The sequence below is a fragment of the Euprymna scolopes genome, chromosome 1 (genome assembly GCF_053919585.1).
Source record: "Euprymna scolopes isolate OS-2025 chromosome 1, ASM5391958v1, whole genome shotgun sequence".
NCBI lineage: Eukaryota > Metazoa > Mollusca > Cephalopoda > Sepiida > Sepiolidae > Euprymna > Euprymna scolopes.
Window position 1 is genome coordinate 168535845 of NC_136482.1, and position 20801 is coordinate 168556645.

The 20801-nt window shown below is 32.5% G+C and overlaps 1 protein-coding gene across 1 annotated transcript in view; it reads left to right on the forward strand.

Annotated features, from left to right (window-relative positions):
* The window catches only part of LOC145277049 (sodium-coupled neutral amino acid transporter 7-like), a 58925-nt gene extending 40144 nt beyond the window's left edge, over positions 1 to 18781 (forward strand). Inside the window, exons 6-9 of the mRNA XM_080128702.1 lie at positions 1929 to 1986; positions 5071 to 5330; positions 10271 to 10470; positions 17649 to 18781. Coding sequence (XP_079984828.1) covers positions 1929 to 1986; positions 5071 to 5330; positions 10271 to 10470; positions 17649 to 17857 — 727 coding nt within the window. The 3' untranslated portion in view covers positions 17858 to 18781. The remainder of the gene's footprint in view (positions 1 to 1928; positions 1987 to 5070; positions 5331 to 10270; positions 10471 to 17648) is intronic.
* Positions 18782 to 20801: the final 2020 nt, after the last annotated feature.

The window sequence follows — 20801 nt, forward strand, 5'->3', positions numbered from 1 at the left end:
TAGATGTGCTAAAATAACCCACCAATTCTAGGAGAGGAGCCTCCATAATGCATAGTTTGTCATGCCATACACTGTAAGACACTTGATGATAGATTGCACCAAACTGATATCTACACAGAAAAAGTACTTTACTGTAAAAACATTAAAAGATCTATTTAAACACATGACCATTAGCCAATTAATAGCATACCTTAAAGAGATAAAATCGATATATCAATAAATGTGTGTGTGTGTGTGTGTGTGTGTTGAAGACAACTCTCAGCCTATATTCTCAACGAATTTTTGATCTACAGACTTGAAATTTGGAAAATACTCGCATGCAAATGTCTCAGTTTCTTTCCGTTTTTTTTTTTTTTTTACTTCATTTTTTTAAAAGGAATTTAACATTACATTTAATGCTGGGCAACGCCAGAAACATCTTCTAGTCTATTCTATCTACAAAAATGAAAGTGTGTGTGAGAACACTACTCAACCTATATATTCAACAAATTTTTAATCTACAGACTTGAAATTTGATATACAGGGTAATCAGACATGTAGAATTTCTTAAAAATTGGTTTTCATCTAGACAAAAGGGCTGTTAAGGGGGTCAAAATTGAAAAATTGGTTCTTGTGGGGGAGGGTCTTCGAATTTTTATCTGTTTGTCAACTGTTTCACGACTTTGCTTGCCCGAATCGTTTACATGACTACTACAATCTGATTGTCTTCAAGTCCAACGTAAACAAGTTCTTGATCCACCGTCCCCTAAGTAATCCAATTTACAAAATTCCCATTACTTATGTTCACTGTGCTATAATCACATTGACTAATGTATACCTATTAACCCTTATCCTCGAGTGGCATCCGGTCCTTGATAAGTGGTAATTCCTGTGTATAAAAAAAAAAAAATTAATAAGTTTGAAAACACTTTTTAAAGATCGTAGCAAGCTGACCTTATGATTGTTGTACTTAACTCCTTGCCTTTAGGTTTTGGTCTCAATCTTGGATTGAGTATTTTTTTTTATTTATTTATTTTTTTTAACTTACACGAAGTTAACCGTTTAGAAAAAAACAATACTTGCATGCATATGTTTCAGTTTCTTTCCATTTTTTTTATTTCATTCTGTTTCTTTATTAAAGTATTTTAACGTTACATTTTTCAATACCATGTAACGTTGGGTACATCTGCTAGTTATTCAATAAAAATTTTTCAAAAACTCTAAAACTACTTCAGTAAGCAATATAACACAAATATACTACAATATCTTCCAAACAAATAATAGAATAAGATAATAATACATGCAAAGACCCAAGAAATAAACTCTGCCTTAGAAATAACTAAGAACCAGGAAATGAACTTTGACTAAAATCAATATAATCAGAAATAGTGTTTGACCCTGAATTGACCCTACAGTAGTTGGGCCGTTAAGTCCAAAGCAATCATATTTGGTGAGGATATATATTTTTGCCTGTTAGCACCCTAATATTTTTAAAACCTGCTGGAATGTAATAAAAAGGGTTAGTTCTTGTCCAAAATTTCTCCTATATTAAAAAAAAAAAATCAAAATAAAATTTTTAAAAAAATCTGCACAATGTAAAAACCCGTGACAAAACAAAAATATCATATTCCAAAAATCATATAAATTAATCAAGTAGTTCTATTTTTATAAAGAGAATCATTAAGTGATTAACAGGAATTTGTAGGCATTACAACATAAATCTAGTAAGTATCAATTATTGTTGAGTTACTTCCCTTGTTTGTTTTTTTATTTAATTTTTTTTATTTTTTTAAATAGCAGGTGAGAAAGTCACACCTTGGATGCTTAGAATATTTGATTTTCCTTATTTTTGTTTTTTAATATAAGCGGAATTCTGATCAAGAACCAAAAATTAATGAATGACTTGTAAAATGTTTTTATTGTTATACTTTTTCCCCTTTTCTTTTTAGACCCAAGTATTGGACGGACGGATTTTATGTGATGCCAACACTTTGCTTTGCTTATCATGTAAGAACATAATTCGCAGTCTTCTGTGTCAACATTTTTTTTTTTTTTTTTTTAACTAATGAGTCACTACTTGTCAAGTGTTGTTCAAGATCAATCAGGCAGCTGATGTAATTTGCAGTATGTCTGGAATCTGTGATGAAATGGCTGACCAAGTGACTTTAAATTAATAATAGGGATTAATAAGATGATGATGAAAATGATGAGAGGAGTAAAATTCTCTACATACCACCCGTTAAAAAACAACTAATACAGAAAACAATTTTTCTCTCTTTTAAAAGCACCGCTCATGGAATGTGAGGATTAAATGACAAAAGTAAGTTATGAGGCTGCCAAACGTAAACCCAAAATCCACTATCTACTCTTCAGATATAAGTGACCTTGTCTTTGAGTCTATCTGAGGAATAGTCTTTTCTAAACTCCTCTCAATTTTTGATCTGCAGACTTGGAACTTGATATATAATGGAATTTAGACTTGTGGAACAAATTCGATTTGGTCTTTAGCCGGTAAAAATAGCTGCTAAGGGATCAAAATTTTTAAATGGCACTTGGCAGGTGTAAGTCTACTTAAAGTGCTCTTGTATGCATGCACAAATATACATTTTTTATGTTACAAGTTTGTTCATTTTGAACTGTTTTTTTTATCCAACTTTAAATAAGCACAACTATCTGATCTTGATGCTATTACAACTCCTGATCTTGATGCTATTACATAATTGCTTCAGTTCTATCTTTAGAATGTTGCCACAGCTGTATTATCAAATTGATAAAATCCTATCAAAGAAACCCTCTTGAATTCTGGAGTTTTCATATAGCCCGAACATTTGAAGTTTATCTCTAACTCCGGTTGTGATCAGTTTATCGAGTTTCTTGAGGACATCGGTCAGGTCACTGATAACTGCTCATGAGTGGGTGTCGTTTACCTTGACTTTGCCAAGACGTTTAATTCTGAGTGGAAAGTTTTGTTATCAGCAACTGCCTAGAAATAGACGTGAACTAGATTCACTCAAAGCTAAGTAGAATGAACTACTGATCTGTTATCAAAAGTTGATTCACTTGGAGAATCTATCAGAACCAACATGGCTGTCTTTTATTTTTCAAGCTTGACCAAAATGTCAATCCTTGCTTGGAAAATAAATTCCATTCTTTTAAGAATTACAAGAAATCTTCTCAACCACCGATTGTCATGACTAATAAGTAGGACTATGACAACAGCATATTCTTTTCATTGTTTTGATTCTTATGTATATATCCAACACAGTTAATCAACCGAGAACCACATCACTCTATATAAAAGCATATAAGATATCAATGGCTAAGCAATCGAGAGTTAAAACAATGAAAAGAATATGCTGTTGTCATAGCCCTACTAATAAGTACACTATCTGAGAGTTCTTCCTTCAAACTCCTTGGCTTAATATTTACAGGTAATATTAATTGGAACAAATACATTGAAGACATTGCAAAGATTGGTGCAAAGGTGAACTCTCTCTACCATGCTAGAAAATTACTCTGACCTGAGAGTATCCTATATCTCTACAAAACCACCATTTGGCTATGCATGGAGTATTGCTGCCATATTTGGGTTAGTACATCTACTACTAGTCTCCCCCTCAGATAAGACTCCATAAAGACTCTCCAACCTAATAGGTCCTATACTATCAACCAAGCTCCAACCCCTGTCTCCTCACCACAATATTGCGTCACTGTGCCTGTTATACAAGTATTTTAATGGAATGCGTTCTGACGAACTCCTAGCATTGGTGCCCCCTCAACAGAAATACCCTGACTAACCTGATAAGCAGCAAAATCTCACCTCTTCATTATAGAGATCCTTAGATGCCAGAAAAGCTTCTAATCGCTTCTTCTCTTGAACTGCTAGACTTAGGAATTCCCTCCCAGCATGCAGAAGTTCAAGTGTAAGGTGAACAGACATCTCGCTGCTCAACTCCCTACATAGTGTCCCTGTATATATGGTTTCAAATAGTATCCCCTGACGTTCAAGTGACACTGTGCTTTGCTTGGAGTGAATAAGAATCTTCAAAAAAAAAAAAGAAAAAAAAGATCTCAAAATTTCCATGTTCTGTCATTTTGCTTTTAATGACCCTATGGCGTTTAATGTTTATTCCAGCCAAAATAATGCAGCTGAATTTGGAAGTGGAGGTGGGTATTTGTTGTCTGTGTCTCTCATTTTCTTGATTAATTGTAAGTAAATTCTATCTTATAAAAACACTTTGTGTGGTCTTATTGTAGACATGTTAATAAGGGGGTTAAATTAACAATTGTTAACTATTCTGCACTTTCATCTAATCATGGCCAGGATTAAATTCCACACACTGGTGTCAAAGCTCACTGCTCCCTAATGCAACACACTACTATCAAAGTTTACTACTCCAAAATCCAACACAGCACTGCTACTCCCTAAATCCAAAACACTACTTTCAAAACTTGCTACTCCCCAAATCCAAAACACTACTTTCAAAACTTGCTACTCTTCAAATCTATCACACTACTGTCAAAGCTTGCTACACCCAAATCTGACACACTGCTGTCAAAGCGTGTTATTTCCAAATCCGACAGACTGCTATCAAAGCTTGCTACTACAAATTAGATACACTACTGTTAAAGTTTATTACTCAAAAATCCAAATCCACTCAAACCGCCAGCATCTGATTTGCATATGATCGCTGAGAAATTGCATTAGTCTACGCAGTCATTAAGGATAAAATTAACTGAGCGTCACCATTTTGGTTTTTCTATTATTCAGTAGCTGAATTCTACAAGACATGTACACACCTGGATGATTTTTGAGGCAAGTAATTTTCTTCATAGTCATGAATTTGATAGGGACATGGTTTAAAGTAAATTTAATTAACTGTTGTTAATTCCTATTTGATGGTAATAGACTCTCACTGGTTAATTTGTGAGTTAAATTGCTTGCATATTCTTTTGTAAATTTCTGTCATTTCTTCACACTATTTTCGAATTACTCTTACCGCAAAACACCATTTAATTTTACCATTGATTCAGGACATTTTCCGTTACATAAAGTCACTTAATAATTACAATTTCTTCATCTCATTTCAGTTCCACGTAAGCGTCATACCAATTTACTCATGTATGTCAAAACGAACAATGAAGGAGTTCTCCAAATCCATTTTTGCATCTATCTTTTTGTGTGTGATTGCATACACGGGTATGGCCACTTTTGGCTATTTGACCTTTGGTGCCTTGATCAACAATGACATTCTTCTGTCTTATGAACCGGATAAATTTGTTGTTGGTGCAGTCTTACTACTCATCGTCAAAACTTACACAACATATCCACTCTCGCAATTTTGTGGCAAGTAAGTCTCTGTTTCTCTTTCTTTCTCTATTTCTCTCCATATCTCACTCCATCGCTCTCTTTATCCACCTCTCTATATTCCCTGTTCTGTCTCAATAGATATTTCTCTCATTCTCTATTTATCTTTCTGTGTGTGTGTGTGTGTGTGTGTGTATATATATATGTTAAATCACAGACTAGATAATCAAATGAATTATTGTTTTAAATATTACAGTGAGACAATCCTAGCCAATTAAAAGCCTGGAAAAATCATGGATTACAATAGAAAAATGCGAGCATGAAAAGTAATATAGTTAAGCTTAAACATGGAAAAGTAAAGGACTAATTGTTAAAAATGGAAAAGAAAAGGACGAAATATTCAAACAAATAATAAATTTATAACTTAAACTATTGCAGCATTAAGAATTGATTATATAATGTTATAAATTGAATTTAAAAAAACATTCTTAATGCTGCAATAGTTTAAGTTATAAATTTATTATATTTTTTACTAGAATATCTTGTCCTTTTCTTTTCCAGTTTTAACAACTAGTCCTTTACTTTTCCATGTTTAAGCTTAACCATATTACTTTTCATGCTCGCATTTTTCTATTGTAATCTATGATTTTTCCAGGCTTCCAGTAAATTCACTTGTTCTTTGTTTCATTTCAGTCTTATTTTTTTTGCCCCCATAAACATAACATACACATATGTAATAACAATGTATGGCACTGGTCAGCTTTCAATAAAATCCCCCAATAATCTTCCTTTCATTCTCTCTGTTTCACTTGTTACTTCTCTTTTCGTAAGAGTGGTGAATTGTTAGCAACAGTAGTTGCTGAAGCGACGTTGTTTCTATGGAAAACAGTCATAAAAAACGTCACTCACCTCCTTACATTTTTTTATGCTTTTGAACACCAGTAAATTCATCATAACTTTTGTTTTACTGAACGAAAATTGAAAAACATTTTCCACAATATAGCTGAGATGATCTATAAATTGTAATAATTATTTGAAAATTGGTCAGAAAATGAGTGAGCGGCTAAGCTTTAAAGCAGTTTTAAATGACTAAAACTGCCACTTAACCATATATTCAAATACTACCGTGTTTGAATGAGAATAAGAGAAAGAAAATTAAAACTGTAAGTTGAACTTTACAATCAAATTATATATATATATATATATATATATATATATATACAGGGTGTCTCAGAAGTTGCACACCATATACTGATTTTCGTGGAGTGGCTACTCCGCTCATCAGATCTGTCCCTCTTGGCATTTTTGTCTTCGGGAACATCTCAAATGTGTACTAGAATTGTCCATCTGTTGAGCTAATGAACAAGAAAATAGATATATTTATTTTTATAAAAACCTAGATGATGTGCGACTTTTGGAACACCCTGTATATATATATGTATATATATATATATATATAAGCTCTGATCGTATTATTTTTTAGCGATATAGACAGTTTTGAAATGCTGCTTGATTTTATTTTTTTATTTTTTTTACTACTTAAGCAGTGAAGGTTACCTGCCCTTTCTTTTTGTTTTTATGTCGCTCCCCCCTCCCCCATTTTTTTTTTTTTTTTTTTTTTTTAACAGGATGTATTTTTTTAATTTATTTTTTTTAGTTATTTAATAAATATTCAAATATTTATTTTATTTAAATATTTTTACGTGAATAAAAGTTTATCCATGCACACGTGTTTCTAGGCAACACGAGTCATTGGCATGGCTATACCATCTAACAATGGATCGAACTCACAACTACACAATATGTTTTATATATTAGTGTTGGGGCGATTAATGAGAATCGGGAATAAAAAAATTTTTGATGCTAAAAATCTATTTTTATTGTTTTTTAGTTTTGAAAGCTTAATTCTCTATTACTAAAAAAAAAAAAAAAATGAAAAATATTTAATGTTGTAGCTGGAAGAGTCACTAAGACAGACTCTGACATGGATATCTCTAAGAAAATGGTATTTGCATTTATAAGACAGAATATATAGAGAGTTGTAGTACTTGATGTCAAGATGGCATACTCTGAGATTATATTTATACTATTTGAAAGAGTTCACATATTGTGTATGGGTGAGTCCCCACAACGTTCTCACCCCAAGCCTTTTTGCACCATATAAAGCTGTTAACATTGTTGGATGTATTGCTGTCACATAGTTAAATTAATTAATCTGGAACCGAAAATATTTCGCAAGCAAAGTGTACCTGGATGTGCTGAAGAGTGTGTTGATCCCCTGGTGCAATCAGGTGGCCGCTGGCAGACCCTGGGTGTGGCAGCAGGATTTGGCACCGGCCAACAAGTCTAAAGAGACCTGGACTTGGCTTCAGAAGGAGTATTACGACTTTGTACCCTTCTTTTGCTTGCACCCCCCTCCTCCCCCGACATGAACCCACTAGACTACTTCGTTTAGTCATACGTCGAGAACATCACCAACATGACCTCCCACAACACCAAAGCCAGCCTGATTGCCACCATCTGCTGTATATTCACCAGTGCTTGTGGAAAAGGCAGGCTCCCAGTTTTGAACCTGTATCAAAGCTGTGATTGAGGCTGAAGACGACTACATTGAATAGATGTCAGCTCTACTACATAATCAAGTTACCTGAATTGTTTTTTTTTTTCAATAAAAGTTTTATAATAAAGCTGTAGAGTTTTTTTTTTTTCTTTCTTTCTTTAGGGTTACAACTTTAAAACAAATAACATATAAGCAAATTGCGATATATCAAAACAGTCGGCGAGATGGACCAGCAGATAAAGAGGTTAGGCTCATTACCGTGGGTCCCGATTTCGAATCTCACTAGATTTAGCCACTCGTAGACGATGAAACACATGTCAGTGGATAATTATATTAAAAAAAAACCCAAAAAAAAACAATATATATACCACTCCCCATGTGGTGGTACCAAATTGGTTAAAGGGAAAATCATTCCCAACTCGCATTTAGGTAAAAATGCACTTTCGTAAATAATTGAATTCATTCAAAACGTATCGCAAAAACAAATAACATATATATATATATATATATATATATATATATATATATATATATATATATAATAAAATCAAAAGGATGTAGTGTTTACCTAATATACGCAATGGTAAACTTCAATCTAATCTAATATAAATACCAGTGTTTATATATAGAAAATTTAATCCTAGCCAAATGAAAAAGCTCAATATGCAATAGAGAGTAGAACTTATAAGAGAAAGAAAATTAAATTGAAAGTAAATTGTTTTTTGGAGTATTCAGTCGAACAATAAATTCTGATTATAAAGTTCAACTTAGTTTTCATTTTCTTTCTCTCATATATATATATATATATATATATATATATATATATATATATATATATATATATATATATAATTTGTTTATAAACTACTGCAATCTGGTTGAAATTTTATATGGATCTTTTATGATAATGTGCAATGAATTAAGGTGAGTGTGAGAAACTGTTTTGATGCTCATCTTGGTCAAATAGTTTGTCAAAAATGGAGTTGTAGACTGGTGCATTGTCTTGGTGGAAATGTCACTGACCCGATTTAAAGAATGCTGGCCTCTTCAAACAGAATCTCTTCCTGAACTCCTTTAAAACCTCAACATAATATTCCTTGTTGACTGTCTACCCAGTGGGAACCCAGTGCATGTAGATCATGCTCGTGATGTCAAAAAAAGGGATCATCATAAGTTTCTAGGTGGATTTGCTCTGTCTGGCCTTCTTAGGTCTGGGAGAGCTAGCAGCTTCCACCAGGACTCCACTGCTTGGTCTCTGGGTCATAGCGGTAGATTCAGCTTTCATAGCAGGTGATCAGAGCATCAAGAACTGCGGGATCTGAATTGATCAGCTCCATCATCTCTCTGCTATCATGACGTCTTTCTTTCTGAGCACCCTTGGGATACACTTTGCGCAAATCTTCTGCATCTACTGTTTCTCACAAATAATTGCGTGTACAGTTCTCACACTGGCATCCAACTATGCACTTATTTTCTCTATAGACACATGAAATTCTTTGTTTGGCCAACCAACTCTGGTGATCTGACTTCCTTACTTCTCCCCCACCTCTCATCATCCCCCACAAGCTCCCTACCTTCCTTGAATCTCTTATGCCACTCAAAAACTGATACTCGATTCATACAAGATGATCAAAAAGCAGTCTAAAACATTCCATATGTTTCTGTGGCATTTTGTCCAAGTTTAAAACAGAATTTTATTGCATATTTTTTCTTCTAAGGTTTCTTTACGTCCAGATTGCATTTTTGAAATTCACCAGCTGTGAGATTCAGGCTTTAATAGGGTGTATTCCAATTCCTGCTGTAGCTGTTCATTTGAATCTAAAATCATAAAAATTGGTCTGTCATCTCATAAGATGTAGGTCCTGGATATGACCTTAAACTATATCCGATGGTAAGGCCCCAGCTCATGGGCTTTGGGGAGTGTGGAGCCACCCTTTAATTGCCATTGGTTCCAGGAGTGGTAGTACCTGTTAGGGTCCCAACTATGAGTTAAATAGAAACCGACTTGAAAAAAACAAATATATTCTATTAAAAAATTTTTCTTCAAAATAACTGGATTCGGCATTAAATGATCTGGAAAGGGTTGATATGCTGTAAAACAAAAATAACTAACCAAATTATAAGATGTATGGCAATAATATACTGAATTTTCAAGATTCTATGACAATTTTAAATGCCTCTACAAATAAGTCTAGAAACTTATTGAAGGCACCTTTTGTAACGGCTATAACTTTTACCCATTTTTAATGTGCTGAAAGTTTGGTTTAATTCAAAATAACTCTGATGCATCTGTATTAGAATATACTAGTTGTCCCTATCCGGCATTGCCTGTGATTTTTTTTTTTTTTTACTTTCATATTTGTTTTGCTTTTTGTTTTTTAATTGAGATTTATTTTTGTTAATGTGATTTTTTTCTTCCAAAGGGCTGGACTTAATAGTCTGTGGTGCCATTTTTGGAACCTCTCTGTGGAAGATTCTCAAGTTAATGAAGTCCAACGTCGAGTTACCATGACAATTCTTTGGTTCCTATCAACTTTGATATTGGCCCTTTTCATTCCAAACATTGGAGTCGTTATTGGTTTCCTCGGTTGCCTGTCTGCAGGTTTCATATTTATATTTCCAGGTGAGTATAAAATGTAATGCATGTTTAAACTTAATTCTTTTTTACTTTTAAATTATCAAACATTGTGAAAGGAGCTGTTTTTTTTCTTTCTTTTTTTTTCTCCCCTGATGAAGAGATATATTCTTGAAAATTTAGGAAAAATCACTCGCCTACCATCTTGTATGACACATTATGTTGATAAATTAATACACTATAATTAAAAATTATTGAAATTCCTTCAATATTGTCATTTTTTTTTTTTTTTTTTTTTTTTTACTACATAGATTCATGTCCAGTGTTCTCCCACAAACTGCATTGTCATAGCCTTCAAACACAGCTTCTTTCACACTACATACAATGCTTCAGGCATACTACAAAATCCTCTGTACCAAATATTAAGATGACAATTCTTTATTTCTTGTCAACTTTGATATTGGCCCTTTTCCATTCCAAACATTGGAATCATTTCTTTCATCAATTGCCTCTCTGCAGGCTTCATATTTATATTCCCATTTTATATACATCTTTAAACTTAATTCTTTTATTATTTGGATTCTTCAAATTACTATTCTCATCTTAAGATAATGGATACTCAAGAGGAGAACAGTAGTCTGAAGAATCCAAATGAGACAAATAATCAACCCTCATCTCAAAAATTCAGAAACATTCTTTTACTTTTAAACTAGCTTGGGTTCCTGACATTGCCCGGGTGTTTGGAGATTTGTGTTGATTAAAAAAAAAAAAAAAAGTGGTAGGTTTCGGGAAGGAAGAAAAGACTGAATTAAAAAACCCAAAAAAACGTGACATCTTTGCTGTTGCACCCATCATCAAACTAGAAATGGCAAAGGTTTAAATTAAGGCTAATCAACCGAAAAGAGGGGATGATTTTCGAAAATATTGTCGAAAAAAGCGACCCGCCTCACTGTTCAAAAGTGCGTAGTTGAGGGTGAAGGAATTAATGTTTTTAGCCAATTTTTCGATATTTGTTGTCCGAAGGGTCGAGCTTCAAAATGATACCAATCTCGTGAAAATCTGGTACAAGTTTTAGGCAGACATACAAACATCTTTAAACAGACAGGTGAGATTTATATTATAGTAAATTACCAAATATTATTTATGCTGATATTTTCAAATATCATTGAAAAAATGTATTTAAAATACGTATTTGACATTACGTTTCTGAATTTTTGATTATTTTGGTTATTCATATTTGGATTCTTTGGAATATTGTTCCCAAAATTTGTCTGCAAAGACTCGGTAACATAGTGTTTAGAGCACTTAGAAAAAATCAACTGTAAAAGTGATATTCTCTTGAAGGTTTAATTCTCAGTGTGGGCGACTGAAAAATACAATTGAAAATTACTTAATAGAACTAGAGCATGCTACCCTCGTGAAGTAAATACAGGGTTCCATTTGAATTCCGTCTAGATTCCCAAGTTTGACAAAAACATTCCTGAGTGTGACAAGATATACTTGAAAAAGATCAGAGGTTACATCAACCGAAACATTGTGAAAATGACACTCAAGATGAGAACAGTAGCCCGAAGAATCTAAATAATACGAATCAGTATTTGATTACAAAATGCAATTAAAATATAATGGTGAACTGTCTACACCATTATATTTTAAGGTGCATTAGTTTGAGTCGATCCGTCACACATTTGCATTGTTCTGCCTTCTATAAACTTAAAAAATTTCTTTTTATATACACATTAAACAATGCTTCAAGCAAACTACTTTAATCTACTGTCACTTAATCAGTTGATTATTTGTATTATTTGGATTTTTCAAACTACTGATGAGAACATTAGTCTGAGGAATCCAAATAATAAAAGAATTAAGTTTAAAGATGTTTTCTACTCGGTGGTCAAAATCGCACTGTTTCATTAATCGGATTTTTTAGATTATTGAGTTTTTTGGGTTTTTTTCAATATTTATCAGAGGCATTCTGATACAAAACTTATCTAAGAACATTACCAAGCACATAAAGTATATTTATGTGACATTAAAAAAAAAAATCAAATCACAGCTCAAAAATTCAGTAACATTAATTTTTTTACTTTTAAATTACCAAATATTATTTATCCCAAGAATTTCCAAATATAACACGTCATCGAAAAATGATTGCAGTGTAGAATAATAAATATTTGATTACAAAATATAATTAAGAAATATTAAGCAAACCAAAGTAACATTTAAGAAAAGTTATTTTTAGTTGTTTGTATCATTTGAATTAATGAGACATCTTGAGTGTTATTTGCACAACGTTTTGGTCAGGGTTAACTCCAACGTTCTTCGGGTGTATAAGTTACCATGTTTGGTAATGGGAAAGGGTGGGGGGTACCAAGCATGGTAACTTATACACCTGAAGAAGGTTGGAGTTAACCCTGACCAAAACGTTGTGCAAATAATACTCAAGATGAGAACATTAGTCCGATTAATCCGACTAATACAATCACCCTAATCTAAAAAATTAAAAGCTGTAAAAACATATATATATATATATATATATATATATATATAAAATAAAAATTACAATTAAATTTACCAAAATGATCCAAGATGGTAAAATTAAAATATATAAATATTAAAGAATTAATATTTATAAAATTATCTCAGCCAGATGTAAAAGCTCGCTAAAACCAAATAGGAAATAGAGCTTATAATATGAACAAACGGTTAATAAAATATGTTAAAAAACACACATATATATATATATATATATATATATATATATATATATTGGTTGTTTCTTCAAATGCCAGTAGGCACAGATATGTGAACAAATTCTGCAGAATCTTTCACGTTATTTTATAATGGCTGGAGGTACTTGATGCTTCGCCAAGGGTATTTTTTATCATGCTGCCATCATTAGATGGGTTGCCTATCACAGCTAAAGAGGCCCATCTACTTCCGAGAAGGATAGAACACACCAGTTTCCCAACCTGGTATTTTTACCGCGTGGTATATACAGTTCCTCGCCTTCCCAACTGGTCACCCATCTGGTACTAGCCAGGCTCAACGTTGCTTAACTTCAGTGATCTGGCGAGAACAGGTTTGTCAACGTGATATAGTTTATAGATATGCTAATTTAATGTTAGTAGTATGTTATCACATTCTATCCTCCTTTTTAATGAATATGATCTCCGGATCACCAATGATGCAATGTAAAAAAAAAAAAAAAAAATCTAAATAATAAAACGATATCACTTCTGGGCTAAGCGTGAAACTAAAATATACAGTGTTCTTAGATATATTTAGTACAGAAATTCATCTGATAAGTATCGGAAATTTAAAAAGATCTTAAAAATAGCCTTTCTCTTTTATAGATAAAAAAGAATAATTTTCACAGGAGAATATTTTGTTACACCGGTCAAGGGAGATAAAATTTTAGCAAATTATTCCTTCTTAAAAATAAACAGGTTTATTATAATCGGCATATATAGCTTGTATTAGAGCGTTCGACTACAGATCGAATGATTCCCTGTTCAAGCCAGAGTTTACCTCACCATTTTATTTTAATTTTTTCTTATTAATGAGTTCAACTTACGATAAAAGAAGAGGTACCATCCAAAGTCGACGCAAATCATTTCTTCATTTGCATATTTTAAAACTAAACATTGTCTAGAAGTGACATTTCCAAGGCATTCATCGTCAAGCCTAAGTACCAGCTAATATGATATTGTAAACGAACACAGACGGAATTTGATGAATGACATTATGATTACTAATTTTTATTTATTTATTTTTTTTCATTTTATTTATTTTTTTTTTTTTCATTTTATATTATTTTATTTTTTTTCATTTTATATTATTTTATTTTTTTCATTTTATATTATTTTATTTTTTTTCATTTTATTTTATTTATTTATTTTTTTCATTTTATTTTATTTATTTTTTTCATTTTATTTTATTTATTTTTTTCATTTTATTTTATTTTATTTATTTTTTCATTTTATTTTATTTTTTTCATTTTATTTTATTTATTTTTTTCATTTTATTTTATTTTATTTATTTTCATTTTATTTTATTTTATTTTTTTCATTTTATTTTATTTTATTTATTTTTTTCATTTTATTTTATTTTATTTATTTTTTTCATTTTATTTTATTAATTTATTTTTTCATTTTATTTTATTTATTTATTTTTTCATTTTATTTTATTTTATTTATTTATTTATTTTTTATTTTTTTCAAATTGGTCCACCGGGCAAATTATTCCTCGTAATATATTAGTGACATTCTTAGTGACACTCAATATGGTTTCCGTTCTGCTAGATCTACAGCAGATGTGCTTACAGTTATATCTCATAGGATTAGCAAATCCCTCGACGGAGGCAACCTTTCTAGGGCAATTGCTCTTGACATATCTAAGGCCTTTGATAGGGTATGGCATAAAGGATTACTTCATAAGATCTCTAGCTATCGTATAGCTAGAAATGTCTTCTCAATTATTAAATCATTTCTTTCTGATAGGTTCATAAGAGTAGTAGTTGAGGGGCAAAAATCAGAAGCTCACAGTATTAATGCCGGTGTCCCTCAGGGGTCCATCCTGGGCCCAACTCTTTTCCTGATCTACATTAATGATCTTCCAAATCACATCCTTACATCATTTGTAGACATCTATGCTGACGACACTACCATTTATGGTAGTACATCTAAGACAGTAAATGACCAAGTTCTCTCCAATTCTCTCTCCTCTGATCTTGAGCACGTAGTACAATGGGGTAAGGAGTGGCTGGTTACTTTTAATGCATCTAAAACCAAGCTTCTCTCTTTACATCATCAACATTCTGATCCACATCTGGCATCAATTGAAATGAATGGCTCTTGTCTTCAGGAGGCCTCAAGTTTTGACAAGCTTCTTGGCTTGACCATTACTCCTGATCTTAAATGGAACACGTACATCAAATCTGTTGCCAAGGCCACTGGAAAAATGGTGGGATCTTTCTATCGATCCGGTAGATATCTCACTGCTAATGCTATTCTCTATCTATATAAGAGCCAGGTACGTCCAAGGATGGAATACTGTTGCCACATCTGGGCAGGAGCTGCTAGAAAGGACTTGGCCTGCCTTGATAGAGTTCAAAATAGACTTCGTAGCCTCGTAGGAGATGTCCTTTTCTCCTCCTTGCAACCTCTATCTCACAGAAGAGATGTTGCGAGTTTGTCTCTGATGTATCGTTATTTTCATGGAAAGTGTTCGACTGAGCTTCAATCTATGGTCCCCCCTCGCCAAACTTTCACAAGAAACACTCGTCTAGCTGTAAACACTATCAATAATTCCCCCCACTCTTTATCTGTGCCTAAACCTAAACGTAGATTCCATGAACAAAGCCTCTTTCTTAGAACTGCACGCCTGTGGAATTATCTTCCGTTTTCCTGCTTTCCGGCTGACTACAATATGGTTGTGTTCAAGTCTAACGTAAATAAGTTCTTGATGAGCCGTTCCATATAAGTTATCAAATTTACCAAATTTTCATTACTAATGATTACTATATTGTCCAATTTCTACTGTACACTCTTTAACCCTTATCCTTGAGTGGCCTCTGGGCCTTGATAATGTGATGCCTATGTAAAAAAAAAAAAAAAAATATATATATATATATAAAAGTCAATAGAGGATTGATTCTATAATTATTCATACGCAATCTTGATAAATTAAAATATAATTTTTAAGCCTATTGTACAACTAGGCAATGCCGGGCTACCAGCTAGTAATCTAATATTTAAAAGGCCATATATCTGTTTGTCTCCATATTTTCAAACTCTATCTCTTCTGAAACTAAAAATCACAGAGCAACATTAGGGGCCTTAAATGATTGGATTTTTTATGGACCATTCTTTTATGGGTCTTTAGCTGGTTAAAATAGTTTTTAAGAGGTTAAAAAGGGGGTCAAAATTGAAAAAAATCGTTATACATTTTGTACGTTCATCTTAGTTTATTTTTAATCAGTTCATATGCATGTCATGTTAGTACAGTGGTAATGTCACCAGCTTTAAATGCTAAACTTTTGCTTTTGGTTTCGATTCTAGCTGATGGCGCCTAAATGTTTTTTTTTTTGTTTTTTGTTTTTTTTTTTTACTTTTGAAATCCCGATTCTATAATATAATATATAAAAGGCAAAATGTGTGTCTACCAAAAACTTTCGATATGCGAAATGGATCCTCATGAGATTGGTATTGTTTTGAAGCTCGATCCTTCGGACCACAAATATCGAAAAATTGGCCAAAAACATTCGTTCCTTCACCCTCAACTGGGCAGTTTTTTACAAGGAGGGGTTAGTATTGGCATTGACATTTTCGCAAGTCATCATCTCTGTTGGATTAACTATGCTTAATTTCAATGCTCGTGACTTATGGTTGTGCCATGGAGGCATCGGCTAAGACGTTATGTTTTTTTAACCTTTTTTTTCTCTTTCACGTTAAGGGTTTACTACCTGTTTGCCTACTACCACTTTTTCTTTTTTTTTTTTTTTTTTTTTTTTTTTTTTTTTACACCTCTCTCCACCCGGGATTTCTTACTACACCACCTCTCCACATCCAGGCAATACCGGGTACCCCCACTAGTAGATATGAAATCTGAACAAATTAAAATATTATACTTAAGTGTATTTTATGGTCGGGCGTAGCTGGGCGCCTCCCTTTCCTAATAATAATAATGATGATGATGATAATAAGATAGTTCTTCCTGTGTTGATATGACTATTACTCTCTATATGAAATTATGCAAAAAAAAAAAAAAAATCTTGTGAATATGGGATTAGGCAAATAATAAAAGCAACTGGAATAGTTTCATTTTTCTACTTAAATTAAAAAGCAATTATTAAATGAAAATTTTTTTTTTCTGAGACTTTTGGTGGAATCCACCCTAATCATGGAAGACTTGTCATCAAGATGTAACTCACATCAACCAGAGCTGACTTTTAATACAACTATTAACAAGACCCAATGTTCAATTTTCTCTTTACAGACAATAACCCATGGAATTATCATCACTAAAAAAAAAAAAATAAATAAAAAAGATTTCAAAGTCTTTTATAATTAGAGTGGATTTTACTGAAGGTTTTAAAAAAAAAAATGATTAAAAAAAAATTTATAGCATTACTCTCTTCCAAAAAAGTTTTTGCTTTAATCTTGCACAGTAATGGTTTCAACGGATATGGCTAACTCCTAATCAAATTTCTTTTTCTTTTTTAGGTTTATGCATTCTTCAGATTGGTTTAAGACAGACAGAATCTACTTGGAAGAGTTGTGTTTCTGTTTCATTGGGAATATTTTATTTGTTAATTGGTACCTTTATCTTTGGCGTTACATTTTCTCAGTCAGTTTTGAAAGATATCAAAGGAATTCATGCAGAATTACCCAGCGGATGCAAACACTTTAACGCTTTACTGAAAAGATTTTAAATGTTGACAGATTCAACATTTTAAAATTGGCTAATCAAAGCGAATTAATTTTCAGTAAATTGTCCCTGAACGATCTTTTCCACCTCCATTCGTATAAGGCATGTTGTCTAAAAAGCGATTTTAGGAGACATTTTATTCAAAATGATTCTCTTGCATTAACTATTACTAAAAATATATTTTGAAAAATATATTTTGAAAAATATATTTTTATTATTAGAAATCTGCTAAATTTTTACAATTAAATTTGAAATATTGGGTTAATAACATTTGATTCGAAACACTTTATCTTTTCTGTCCTCGGTTGGTGAATAACAAATCCTTTTAGACTGAGACAAAATTTTTGTACCAATCCAAAATGTTCCTTTTTTTTTGGGGGGGGGGGGGGCTGGATTTTCCCTATATTAAAAACCAACCTTTTGTCTAACACTTCCCGTGTAAGAAAGTGCGTAACTAGGGACTCAAAACAAAATGGCAACCAAGGATATAAAGGGAGATAATTCTTCATCGACTTGAATCAATACTAATATTTCTATATCAACGAATTGAAGCCACATTCAGGGTTACTACCCGGACCCTGACATTCTTAACCATCACATTAGTGTTAAGCTTAATGAAGGGAATGTTTTTTGTCATTATCAAATTAATTCCAGATTTTATTAATTCCACTAATTTTTATAATTTGTACTCTGCATTTTGCATTTAACCGGGAATTGATTTGCACAAACAATCCTTGATAAAACTGGAAGAATTATCTTCCAAAACAAGATGGCTGCCTTTTGTAGCCATCTTGATTTGGATCTGCTAAATTGTTATAGAGCCCCAAAATTTTTACATGTCTTGAATGACAATGATTAAATCCCCATATATGCATGTATATATATATATATAGTGCCCCGCAAAAGGTTACAATATACATTTGAAACTGTCAGTTTTTGTATTTCTAGCTTCCAAATGGTAATGAAACTTTTTATAAACATAGAAAATGCATTGAAACTAAGATAGAAACAGTGGTAAAAATAAAAAGTAACAATTTAACACAACGCAAAGAGAAAACTCAGTAATTAGCAACGCAAAAGTTTTCAATACATATCAAATTTATTAGATTTCTCAATTTTATGACTGTTTATTATGGTAAAATGCTTAGAAGCTTCTAGAATGTTCAAGAATATACAATGTTGTGAGACTCGTTCAGATCCTATATAATTAGCTCCTAAGGCTGGTACGGTGGAGCGAGATCTCTATGGATATTGTACCTCAGGGAGCGAGATCTTACTGATACCTGCAATTACTACTATTCTCTTTATCTTTCTCTATATCCCTGTACCTCTCCTTAATACACTTGTAAACCACCTACTACATGTTTTCCTGTGTCATCTTGTGGACTCAACTGAGCCCCACAACAAATAGATATCGAAGTAAGCAATTAGTAAAAGTATTGCATCATTCTTTATCTAATAACCGTATTGTAAGCAACCACATCATGGGAAAGAATAAACAGATTGGTCAAGAGCTCAGAAAACGAAGTATAAGTCTTCAAAGTGGATTGGGATATAGAACAATATCCAAACAATTGATGGTTCCATTGAATTCTGTTAGAACAATAATTCGGCACTGGAAGTCTCACAAATCAAGCCTTCCTTTGGCCAGATCAGGTTGTTCTCGAAAAATAACCAAACCTGCTGAAAGGTTATTAATAAGGAAGGTTATGCATTCGCCTAGAATTACTCTTGGAGAGCTGCAGAAAGACTTAGAAAATGGTGAAATTAAAGTTAGCAAGGACACAATCAGTAGAACTCTTCACCTTAAAGACCTCTTCTCTAGATCAGCAAGGAAAACTCCCCTTCTCAAGCCAAAGCATGTTCGTGCTAGGCTTGATTTTGCAAATGAGTATGCAAGCAAGCTTTTAGAGTTTTGGCATAATGTGCTTTGGTCAGATGAGACCAAAATTGACTTGTTTGGCACTCCAAAAACACCGAAAGATTGGAGAAAAAAAAAAGGTACTGAATACCAGTCAAAAAGCACCATTCCGGCAGTAAAATTTGGAGGAGGATCCATTATGATCTGGAGTTGTTTTAGTGCAGGAGTTGTGGGAAAAGTAGAAATAATAAAAGGAAAAATGAATGGAGCACTTTATAGGAGTATCTGTGAGAAAAACCTTAAAGAAAGTGAAGTTGCTCAAATTGAAATCGGACTGGATCTTTCAACATGATAATCCAAAACACACTGCAAAACTTACAAAATTGGTTTAATTCAAATAAAGTGAATGTTTTAAAGTGGCCTAGTCAATCTCTCAATCTCAACCCTATAGAGAATTTATGGGGAGAATTGAAATTACGGGTCCATAGAAGAGAACTTTCAAATCTGCGAGAGTTGGAGAGAATTTGTGTGGAAGAATGGAATAAAATAACACAAGACCCATGTAAGAAGTTCGTAGGAGATTACTCCAAACGTCTGCATGCTGTAATCAACAATAATGGTTATGCTACAAAATACTAGATATTATTTTGTAAATGTGTTGTAAACTTTTGCATTGCTAATTATTGAGTTTTCTTTTCGCGTTGTGTTAAATTATTTTATTTTTCCCACTGTTCCTATTTTAGTTTCAATACATTTTCTATGTTTATAAAGAGTTTCATTACGATTTGGAAGCTAGAAATACAAAAACTGACAGTTTCAAATGTTTATTGTAAACTTTTGTGGGGCACTGTGTGTGTGTGTGTGTGTGTATGTGTATATATATATATATATATATATATATATATATATAGTGAGTTAGAAAAATATATATGGCAATTAAGCTACACAGAATATTCCACGTTTCATCCACACTAGGATTCGTCAGGCTTATGCGAATAGTTGTTGTAGTCTTGCGTTTTTATATACGCATATTCTATTGAATTTTTAGTTAGCCAATCAGCTTCCTAGTTTCCACCGCTCCCTTCCT